We start from the raw sequence: 12740 nt of genomic DNA on the forward strand, positions 1-12740 counted from the left end.
CCCTAAAGCACTAGAACATCTATGAATTCTAATAGTTTTAAAGGAAAATTCTTATATGCAGTGAACCTTTCACACTAATATTACTATAATCCTATGCATTGAAAGATAATCTCGAATCAGTTCTAACTGTTGTTTTATATCAAAGCCAGAACATGGATTCTACAACTTAATCCCAAATGAATAATTTGTTATTCTTATAACTAATAACAAAAAGTAAACACGTTCACTGATTTTGGAGGCTTGGAAGGGTCCCAGACCCAACTTGACTTGGCTGTGTGAATCAGTGGGTCACTGAGGTGAGGGTTCAGCCTCCCATGATTAGAAGAGTCCTGGGTTTTCCTTGAGTTGGGTCTGACTTGCAGTAGACCATAATACTTAAGGCCCTGGAGCTATTTGAATTTAAATGTTTTTTCTTTGGTGTTCATGTAAATGTTTGCTAAAGTTCTATGAAGAATTTACTGCAAAGTGAAAGTGATATGTAAAGAAAAATGAGACCCTACTGTTGTTCTATGAAGAATTTACTGTAAAGTAAAAGTGAAGTGTAACAAAAAATGAGATGGCATTTATCTCATCTGTTACAGATGGTATTCACGTAGATTCTGTGGGAACATTTTGAAGGATGACATTCTAGGGCAGGGTTTCTTATCCTCACCACTATCAACCATCTCGATTGCATAATCATTTGTTATAGAGCCATCCTGTGCACTGTAGGATGTTCAGCAGCATCCCTGGCCTCTACCTACCAGACACCAATAGTAGCCCCCTCCTCAGCTGGGACAAGGAAAATATCTCCAGACATTGCCACATGTCCTCTGGGGGAAAAAGTCACTCTCTCCCCATTCCCCACCCCTAGCTGAGAACCACTATTCTAGAGCATTAATCTTATCTTTACAGCAACAAATAAAGACAATCTTTAGAAAAAATATCAAAAGGAAAATTACCCAAAATTTTACTTAAATTTTGACTTAAGTAATTTTTACATGAATTATCATTTTAAAAATTCTGAAGATAATTTATAAAGATAAATACAGTCAGATATTTTATAAAGCAAAATACTTGGCAGCTAAAAAAATGCTCAAGACGAAAACTCAAAACCACAAGTTCATGAACCTTAAAAATGTCAGATTCTTTCAGTCAGGTGAATACTGTGTTTAGACTGATGTATATGATTTCTTATGAAGCCCATATTTAGAGGAATGTCCTATATCATCTAGGAATGGCTCAATATCTAAACAGTGCTAGTACACCATCCATTTGTGGTAGTCTCACACTGTTAATTATGGGTATATTTAAAGTACTTTATAGCTTCCCACTGCCACATGATTTTTAATGTTTTATTTTTTATTTTGTGGTAGGGATGAGGTTTCACTATATTGCTCAAGCTGGTCTAAAACTCCTGGCCTCAAGTTATCCTCCTGCCTTGGCCTCCCAAAGTGCTGGAATTACAAGCATGAGCCACCATGCCCGGCCTGATTTTTAATGTATTTTATATTCTTCCTATTACCAACTTCTTGATAACAAGCAAGAGAAGTTATTAATTTCAAATAATATTTATATTCTAATATTATAAAACTATGTTTATTGTAATTATTTCTGTCAAACATCTTAAAGGAATATTGCCTTTAAGCAAACTAATGGTCTTTTACAAAGATAAGAGCAACTGAGACATTTAGTTTCCAACTTGTCCACTTAACTCACTGCCAAGCTGAAGTGCCCACTTAGCGTCACAGGGGTTTATTTGCTCAAGCTGAACTCTAAAATTTGTATATATGTTATTTCCACAAATACGTACAATATTTACATGACTTCTCCTCCAATTATTTCTAGTCTCAGTGTTAGCATTTGTTGGCTTCATGATCTTGGACAACTCAATCTCATGCTGCTTCTGTTTCCTTATTGCTGAAAAAACTGAGATGGAATGAGCTTTAAATTCCTATGTCATAAATTCTGAGGGTATTCTGGGAGAATACATACAGGTGGATGTTAACTGGCTGCTCCCTACAAGCTCTTTCAATGAAAGAATAGTATCTAACGGCTTAATACACATTTTTAAAATAAAAAAATAGAGAAAAATAGAAGTACACGTGAATTTCATTTCCACACACACATAAAAAATTTGTAAGTTAAACAAGTTAGTCGAAATGTCTCTAAAAGTACCTTTGGAGTATTAAATCTCTATGTCAAACGCAACACAAAGAGCTAATGAGTATACATTCTTCACAGTGAGGACGATGATGATAATGATGATGATAGGCAAACCCCTCTGATTCCTCAGCTGGGAGATGATTAAAAAAAATTCTTTGTGACTCAGAATGAAATACAAAATAAACCAGCTTTCTGGTGGTATTTACTAGGATCTCATGAAATTTTGAACAGACAATTTAGCAACAGAAGAGCTCCTGGGGGAAGAAGGTAGTGATGGAATCTGTTGCAAAGCCCCATGGTCAGAGAGGGAGGAGCAAAGTTACATATGGCAAGTAGAAGAAAGGCTCAGTCAGGAGTTAGGCAAACCTGGAAAGAAAGAGAAAAGAAGATCTACAGGGGAGAGAGAATACTTGACCCAGACTGAGTAAATATCCCATTCTTAAACACTGAGAGAAGAAGAAAAAGAGTGGTAAGAGAATGGAAGAAACATGCTGTCAGCATGGAACGTGGTTTCTTACTCAGGCTAAAGGTATCCAGGGATGAAGCCAATCCCTATGAGTGACTCACGGCTGGTAACCAACGGCCCACGAGGTAGGCTCAGGTAACCAAACACTACCTCCTCAGTCAGGCCCGGAAGTACAGGTTACTATATTGCCCAAACTTTCCTAATGATCGAAAGACTAAAATGAGTCAACATAAGAAAAATATCCTCATTGAAAGACGGAAATCTTCAATTGATCTCCTGTGGAAAGCAGAGGCCTGTTCAGTATGACCGCCAGGCCTGCCGACAGCCGGCAGCACAGAACAGCTTCCCCCATGCACACTCCTGGGTCAGCGCTTTCTCCTCCAGGACGTGGACCCTGGGAAGTCTCACAGAAGCCAAGGCTAGTTCTTAATGTAGGAAATCTAAGCCACTAACTCTACACTCACACTGAAAACTGAAAAATCACATTTAAAAAAAAGAATGCTGAATATTATGTGTATTTCACCCTTTATTCACAATAGCTACTGTCATCAAAACTAGAAAATCAGGGATAATCGTTAAAACATCTAAAAGTGGAAGGTAGAATGTATTTTTTTTGTTTTCTCTTAATTATCATGCAAAATGTTTTTTCTTAATTTAGAATACACTTATATTAGTGTTATTTATAGTTTTGTAAAGATCACCATATTTGTGTTTATGGCATGTCAAAGTACTCTGCCAATGTTAAGAATTAAGACATAATTAGCCCAACCTGTTACATTACATAGGTGATAAACAGTAGTTATCCTTCTTGTTTACCTCCTAATGTAATAAGCAGCCAGAACTAGAAATATTATTAGTTTTACTAAATAGGCTTGTTTCCAATGTTCCAATTTATAGCATAATCTTTAAGAGTAGATTTTATTACTGGTAAATAACACATTTGAAAAGAAACTCATATACTTATTTATGAACTATTTTTAAATAATTAAAAAACCTCTCAACATTTTCCCCATAGTTTACAATTTATATAATAATTAACATCTTTATGACAAGTCTTATTGTTTAGTTTTTCAAAGAAATGTAATAAGGCAAGAACATTTTTGTACATGTCAATTTCCTCATAGATATTAAATAGTTTGAGATAATAAACAAAACCTTCTTCCCTAAATAGAGAATCTACTCTCTATTACATATAATGTAAATCTGTATTTCCAGTAGAAAGCTATCATTATATCCACATTTGCGGCAAAAGGAATACTGCATGTAGGTAAATATCAAAATAAAGATATGTAATGGAACAGCCAGGTAGATACACAATTTCAGGTTTGAAGAAACAGTACAAAAGGAAAAAACTGTTTATTAAGTGTGTAATAATAGTATGTTTTAAAAAGCTCTGTACAACCTTAACTAAAAATTACTTTATCACTGAAAAATGTTACTGACCATCTGAGTCTTTTGCTGGTAGGGGGTCATGTTGACGGCTGCTAACTGATCAGGATGGTGGTTGCTAACGGCTGGAGTGGCTGTGGCCATTTCTTACAATAAGACAACAATGAAGTCTCTTGCAATCTCGGACTCTTCCTTTGAAGAAAGATTTCTCTGTGGCATCCAGTGCTGTGTGATAGCATTCACCCACAGTAGAATTTGTTTCTAAATTGGAGTCAATCCTCTCAAACCCTGCTGCTGCTTTAACAAGTAAACCTATGTAGTATTAGAAACGCTTTTTTGTTATTTCAACAACATTCACAGCATCTTCACCAGGAACAGATTCCATCTTAAGAAGATCCATTCTTTGTTCATCATAAGAAGCAGCTCCTCATCAGTGAAAGCTTTATTTTGCGATTGCACACGACAAAAGCAGTCACATCTTCAGACTCTCCTTTTAATTCTAGCTCTCTTGCTATTTCCCCCACATCTGCAACTACTCCCTCCACTTAGAGGCCAATGTAGGGTTATTAACTGGCCTAATTTCAATATTGTTGTGTCTCAGGGAATGGGGGGCGAGGGGGACAATGACCAGTTCATGGAGCAGCCAGAACACACACAACATTTATGGATTAAGTTCACTGTCTTTTATGGGTGCAGTTCATGGTGCCTGAAAACAATCACAACAGTAAAACCAAAGATCACTGATCACAGATCATCATAACAAATATAATAATAATTAAAAGTTTGAAATATTAGGAGAATTATCAAAATGTGACAGACAGACAGGAGATGAACACCCGAAAAAATAGTATCTATAGATTTGCTTAATGCAGGGTTGCCACACACCTTCAGTTTGGAAAAAAAAAAAAAGCAATATCTATGAAGCACAATAAAATAACATACGCCTAAACTCGTGTATTTAAGCATACTTAAACACAGAAAAAGTACGGTAAAAATGTGATTTTTTAATTATAATACAGTATTATAATCTTATGGGACCACTGTAGTCCCTCATTGACCAAAATTCGTTATGCAGGTTATGATTGCCTACTTTTTTATTTTAAAAAACTGAGTACATATGAAAGAAGGCACCTGGTTAACGTCTGCGAATATCAGTATATAATACATAGTAATAGTTATTCATAAAACATATATTACTATATATATTTTTATGACTTACAGACATTTAATTATAAAATTCTATTACTCTTAATTTGTAGTAAATATTACTAAAGTGCTCCCATTTTACAAGAAGCAAGCCTATAGCACTAGTGCCATCCACCCTCTTGCTTTCACCAACAGAGTGACTAGAAGGCTGACTGAGGGATGCAGAGTCAGTAGATTATTGGCTTTATTCCCTAAATCAATGATTTCCAACTGTTGATCTGATGCTAACACAGGTGATTCTTACTATCTCTAGATGTATTACACGGTTCTCAAAACAAATATATTTAGAAAGAAAACCTAAATAAATAAATGAAGTCTTCAAAAAAAAAAAAAAAAGAAAAGAAAAGAAAAAGAAAGAAAACCAAAAACAGTTGGGATGGAGAAAAGACACAGAAGGCAGTCACAATCACAATGAGCAGTGTCCAAGCTCAGGAGCTGTGACTGTTGGACAAACTATGCTACATATATATCACCAGTTACTAGCTTATTTGGTTTCATACGTCACTGACAACTAGCTTTCCTTTAGAGCACTTGGTCATAGTGCTTGATCCTTCAGAGCACTTGGTTACCTGCGTACAGCAGTGAAGTACAACAGAACTCCAACCTGCCAAAGCACTTCAGGAATTCTGCTTAAGGACTGGTGCACTATGCTGTTTAACATTTATAGGAAATCCTTCTAAAAGACTACCTTGTCACCGTGGGAGAAACCCACAATCAACCCAAGTGAAAGTTTCTTGAATGTTGAGGATCTGCCTACAGCTGGGGCCAGCAAATGTTTTCTTAAAGGCCCAGACAACAAATATTTTAGGCTCTGCACACTGCAAGACTCCATAGGTGAAAGCAGCCATAGATGATATATAAACAAGTGCATCTGCCTGTGTTACAATAAAACTTCATTTTCAAAACTAGGCTGGTAGGACAGATTTGGCCCATGAGTCCTAGACTGTCAACTTCTGGTTTAGCCTATCGTTAGATTAAAAAATACTTTTCCCCACGTTTGAAAGTCAGAAATTCTCATGAAATGTTATTCATGCAATGAGAGGGGACCTTTGACAATTATACTTTGTTAGAGAAAAAGTATATGGCCCCCCAAAACTGCATCAACTTGGGCTCTACAAATTCAGCATGTGTGATTGGATACCTAGGACTAGATTGAGGTTTACCAAGGTTTTCCTACACCATGTAGAAAAAAAGGGTTTGTTCCCTGCAATAACAGGGAACAAAAAGACTGATGTATAAATGTTCAACCAACTTAAGAAAACAAACTCACTTAAAGTACCACAGGAAATTCTATGTTTACAAAGATTATGAACAAAAAAATGAAAAAAACTGAATTTTAGCTGTTTATTAATGTATATCAGATTGAATCTTTACTTCAAAATCATTTATTAGCTTTTTTTTTTTTTTTTTGAGATGGAGTCTCGCACTGTCGCCCGGGCTGGCGCAGTCTTGGCTCATTGCAACCTCTGCCTCCTGGGTTCAAGTGATTCTCCTGCCTCAGCCTCCTGAGCAGCTGGGATTATAGGCGCCCAGCACCATGCCCAGCTAATTTTTTGTATTTTTAGTAGAGATGGGATTTCACCATGTTGGCCAGGCTGGTCTCGTGTTGCACCTGAGTCAGTATCCCAAAGTGATGGGATTACAGGCATGAGCCACTGCGCCCAGCCCGTTTATTAACTTTAACTACTATATGAGTAACATCAACAAAACAATATTTATAAATATTTATATAATTTCTACTTTTCTGTAATTCAGACCACCTAGCTTTCAAGTCAGTAAGCTGTTACTGAAACATGAGATATTCATTTATTCATTCATTTAAAAATATTTACTGAATGCTTATTAGCAATTAGGCACCACCTGGAAGCTGGAGATGTACAAATACAACAGAGTCCTGCCATCACAGAATTCTCAGTCTGGAAAAGAAGTCTCCTCAGAAAACAATAATTAATGTTGGCAAAACAACATTACTGTCAGATTAATTTAATATGAAAATTAATTATCAAGTTTTAAGAAATGCTGTCAATAGTAGGCATTACATATCAAAATATTAATATCATTTTCATATACACCTCTTTTTCTCATTATTTGATTATACAGTTAAAAATGTGATACCATTGATTTCCAGGCATATAACAGAACAAAACAAAATGGTGTATGCTACAGTTAAGGTCAAGTTCCTAAAGATATTTAATAGAAGCCTGAAGCTGCAGAACAATATGTATAGCAGAACTCTATATGTTTAAAGATAGATAGACCTTTTCTGAAGGAATGTTAACAGTGGGTCTGAGGACAGGGCTGGCAGTTATCATGAGAGTGGGAACTTTTACTTGATAATTTTATTTTAAATGAAGAAGTATTACTTTTAAAATATTTTTTATTACTTTAAAACAATCTTTTTAGAGACAGGGGTCTCACTATGTTGCCCAGGCTAGAGTGCAGTGGCACAATTACAGCCCACTGCAGCCTCGAACTCTTAGGCTCCGCGAATCTTCCCAACTCAGCTTCCCGAGTAGCTAGGACTTCAAGTACACATGACCACACCTGGCTGACTCGTTTTTTATTTTTTGGAGAGACGGGATCTTGCTATGTTGCCCAGGCTGGTCCCGAACTTGTGGCCTCAAGTGATCCCCCCCAACTTGGCTTCCCAAAGTTCTGGGATTACAGATGTGGGGCACTGTGCCTGGCCTTAAAATATAGTTTTTTTTTTTTTTTTAGTGGTTAACATCTACAAAGACAAAAAATAAGCTCTCATTAGGAGGTACACAAAGAGAGAATTAGGGGGAGTTATACTTAAATTTATCTTTTTTCACTTTGCAACCCAGGAATGTTTCTCCCTATCCTGACCTGATTCACAACAATTAACTTTTATTTTATTTTTTTTGCAGGTGGAAAAGTTGAGGGAGGAAGAACACAGAAACCCAAACAATGTGTATGAACATGTTTGTGAGAAAGAGGCAGGGATCACCACGACTCAGCAGACTCTGTGGGCGCCCTCATACCACATGCTGCAGGCAACCACAGCCAGGATCTTCCTTTTCCTTTCTCCCTCACCACTGGCACCCAGGACCACAAAATTCATTAAATAAATGTTTCTCGCTGCTTGTGAACTTGTTTTCCTTTCAGGCAACCTGATGACAGGCTGGGTTCTTAGGCTTTAACAGCCCATGATGGGAATTTTTAACTTAAGCAATTATAAAATAAAAATGTACTGACACTAAAGACACCTTTATAAACCTGTCACTTTAATCTTTCTTCATGACTTCTTGGTTTAACTAGGTAGCTATATAGTCACATAAAATTTCACTGAAAAGTTATATGCGTAGCAGTTGTCGGTCATGAAACAGCTTTTAACACTGGACTTCTCATTTATTCTCAGACTGAAAATCTAAGTGATAGCAACATTTAACAAAACCTCTTCGAAGGTTTACAGATAATTTTTACTTTGTAAAGCATGTGCATGCTTTGTAAAGCTTTCTCATGCTTCAGTAAATCAGAAGTAATGATGGGGGTACACATTTTCTTAGTTAAAACTTAATACTGGGAACAAGAGAACTAGCACGTTGCTACAGTCTCATCAACAACTCTGAAAAGGCAACAAGCCAATGCAAACAAATATGGTTTTCCAAAAATATCTGATAATACTTCTAAATTAAGAGCTGACTTCAAGGGAGTGGGGAATAAGGAGAGAGTTCTTAAAGGATATAAAATTACAGCTAGATAGACATTAAATTCTAGTGTTCTGTAGAGTGCTCTATAGTTCACCACATTATTATGTATTTTCTAATTAGCTAGAAAAGAGGTTTTTAAATGTTCCTAACACAAACATACAGTAAATGTCTGAGGTGACAGATATGCTAATTACTCTGATTTGATCACTATACATTCTTTCAAAACAATACTATATACTCCATAAAAATGTTATGTGTCATTTTTTAAAAATCTTGTTAAAAAACTGATCAAATTCATTTTAAAATACACTCTACAAGTATAGTAATTTCTGGATGCCTATTTAATGAAATGTAAAGAAAAAATACTGAACATCTAACTGGTTCAAAGTCAAAAAATAATATAGATTCTGCAAATTGAGACTATTTGAATAGGAGTAATTTCCAAAAGCAATCATTAGTTTACTACTTATTCCTTTGCATTCATATAGCAGATTCCTAATACTCAGGTTGAAAACATGCTTGATAAGACCTACTAATTAAAATGGTAAAACTGGAACACTGTTCAGTTTTGAATGTTAAAATTTAAAACCCTACAAACTCAAAATAAAATTACAAAAAACTAAGGCTGGGTATACATTTCTTCATTTGCCACTCTGACATTCATAATAATTAGATACAGATAGGAAATTTTTCAGTCTCTGTAGTACATACACCAAATATACATGCAACTTGTTGTTGTTCAAGTCTGAAATTCTCTTTTCAGTTAATATATTTACTGACCTCTTCTGGGACTCTCATGATTGAAGAGAATGCCATTCACCGCGAAGAGATTATACGCCTCACGGAAGTTCACCACAATCCAATAGGCATAGAGTTTTGCTGCCCCTGTTGGAATAAATTTTTTAAACAATGAAGTTTGTTATAAAAGACAGTGATTTTCACCCATTTTAAACAGTAACAACTTGCCAAAATAATAATCTGTAATGCATCAAAATACAAAAAAGTATCAAAAACCAAAGACAAAATAAAGGTTCTGACGCCAGTTAATCATGTTCACCAGGAAATATTTTAAGAATTTCTTACTTTTGTAATGCCCACAATGCACTATGTGACAATCTAATTGACTGAATCTTTCTTAGATCTTATTCTCTCTCATTCTCTCTCTCTCTCTCTTTTAACTTTTGAGGAATTAGAATGGAAAAAAATAGGGATCTTAACATTCCAAATGCTTTGAAATTTTATCACTCAAGTCTTTCATTAATATTCTCTTTACAAATGTATTAGACATAATAGTCTTTCTTTTTTTAAGGTTTTGAGCTCAAGGAAACTTTCATGGAAAATAAACATGAAATCTTATCACTTCAGTATAACCTCAACAGTTTAGAAAAAGCATCACATTGGGTCTGATTTTCCATTTAAAGCGATCTGTATGGAAGGGTTGAATGAACATGGGTTGGTGAAGTGAGGCAGTAATTTCACCCCCAAGGTAATGGCAGCAAATACTTGCAGTTAGCAATGTATAAAGGTATGCTTCTCAACAAGTTCAGTCACTTTACCTTAATGTTAACCTCACACCCAAATGACTTCAGCCGTGAGACATGAACAGAATGAAAGAAAAAACACACACCTCCCACACCCACAGATAATGCCGCACATGCGCTCAGGTGTGCACACGCATTCTCACCATAGGGTGACCGGGGATAGAAAGGGGTGGTCTCCTTCTGGGGTATTTCCTGCACTTTCCCATAAAGTTCACTTGTTGAGGCTTGGTAGAACTTCACAGAGTTGATAAGGCCACAAGTCTTAACTGCATCTAGAAGTCGTAGAGTGCCAACTCCATCAACATCTGCAGTGTACTCAGCGAGGTCAAAGGAAATCTGGAAAAAGCAGGCGGTGACAGGGCTGCATTAATAGCTTCATAGCACAAAGGTGCTGTCAGTAGGGGCAGAGACTACAATTTCACACACTGTGAAATGTTGGTGAGAAAATATTACTTTCTAACAGCACAATAAGAATGTGGATGTCATCTACATACAATATCAAAAGGCTAAAACTATCTTAATTCCTATTAATTACCTATGGTAACGTGAAGAACACTTTAACCGCACTTCTACTACTCCGAATTCTAGGCTAGAGTCCCTAGGGCATAGTCTATTATAGGGCGAACCCTATTCCTCAGAATTATATGGAATGTTCCTTAAAAATTCAGTTTGAACCAATCTCTTGGGGGGTAGGGACCTAGGAAATTTACATTTTTAATGAGCCCCAATTGATTTTTATGTACAGAGTAGTTTTGGAACATGTGCTTTAGAACACAGTTGAATTTAAAAAGGGTTGTTTTATTTTCTATTTTAAAGGTAAAATAATGAATTTGTAATCTATTACACGAATGTATAATCTTTGTTTTAGTATGAGACACAGAGCAAAGAGCAAGATGCTAATGTATATATGAACTAACTTCTAAGAGAATGCTGAGGAATAATTCAATATTTTGCAGTTCTTTAGAGTACTTTTTAAAAACAAGTGTGACTGATACGCTTTCTGAAATCGTTCTATTTACATATGATGAACAAAATAACCTAACATTAAACCCTCTAAAATAATAAGGCTCAAAATCTTTGTTACTGGTTTATTCATAGGCTAATATAGCTGGGCACAGTGCAAACAGGCTTCCCCTGCTGCCTTGTGAACCTTCACCTGGAAAAACCCCTCTGAGGGGCAAGGCCACTGGCCTTCGTTACTGCTGGGTCTTGCACGTGTGCCCTGGAGCAGAAGCTGTCCCCTGGTACATGCAAATGGTATTCAGGCCACCGCTCACCAGGGACCCTGTTTAGACCACTAAACTCATGTGATTTAGGCCTGTGAGTAAAGGTCACGTGGCTGCCAGGAAATCAAAAGAAAAAAAGTATGTTTCATCCACAATCTTTCAAAAGGCAAGAAAGCAAATTTGGAAGCCTGCTATTTTTATTATTTTCTAATAACAGTTTGTTAAGATATAATTCACACCCATAAAATTCACCCTTTTAGACGATTATAATTCAGTGGTTTTTAGTACATTCACAGCAGTATATGCAATCAACACCATCTAAGCCCAGAACATTTTCATCACCCCAAAAAGAAATTCCATACCTAGTACTCAGTACCTTAGTACCTAGTATCAGCAGCCACTCTCTGATCCCCAACTCCAACTCTGACCCCAGCAGCCCTGTCACTACGTATTTGCCTACTGTGGATATTTCATACAAATGGAATCATACAATAGGTGGCTTTTAGTGACGGCTTCTTTCGCTTACCATGTTTTCATTTTGGTTGAGTATATACCTATGAATGTAGTTGCTGGGTCATATAGTAACGCTATATTTAACATTCTGAAGAACTACCAGACCATTTTCCAAAATGGCTGCATCATTTCATATTCTCACCATCAATTAATAAGAGTTCCAATTTCTCCACATCTTACGTAGACTTGTTGTTGTCTTTTTTGTTATATCCATCCTAGTGGTGTGAAGTGGTATCTCAGTGTGGTTTTTCTTTTTCCTAATAAATAATGTTCAGCATCTTTTCATATGCTTATCAGCCATTTGTATCTTGTCTTTGTAGAAATGTATATCTGAATCCTTTAGCCATTTTTAAATTGGGTCATTGGTTGAGTTGTAAAAGTTTTTTCACATACACACACACACACACGCGCGCGCATATATATATATATTCTGAATACAAGTCCCTTACCAAATCTATGACTTGCAATCTTTATTTATTTATTTTTCTGAGACAGAGTCTCGCTCTGTTGCCCAGGCTGGAGTGCAGTGGCCGGATCTCGGCTCGCCACAAGCTCCGCCTCCTGGGTTCATGCCATTCTCCTG

General features: G+C 36.3%; 1 protein-coding gene across 2 annotated transcripts in view; it reads right to left on the reverse strand.

The window, feature by feature from the left end:
- Positions 1-12740, reverse strand: part of GMDS (GDP-mannose 4,6-dehydratase) — a 630071-nt gene that overhangs the window by 332399 nt on the left and 284932 nt on the right. For both annotated transcript variants that reach the window (XM_025382900.1, XM_025382899.1), the window contains exons 5-6: positions 10562-10754; positions 9658-9762 (exon numbers count right to left, since the gene is read on the reverse strand). In XM_025382900.1, coding sequence (XP_025238685.1) covers positions 9658-9762; positions 10562-10754 — 298 coding nt within the window. The remainder of the gene's footprint in view (positions 1-9657; positions 9763-10561; positions 10755-12740) is intronic.

The sequence above is a fragment of the Theropithecus gelada genome, chromosome 4, assembly GCF_003255815.1.
Source record: "Theropithecus gelada isolate Dixy chromosome 4, Tgel_1.0, whole genome shotgun sequence".
NCBI classification, from domain to species: Eukaryota; Metazoa; Chordata; class Mammalia; order Primates; family Cercopithecidae; genus Theropithecus; species Theropithecus gelada.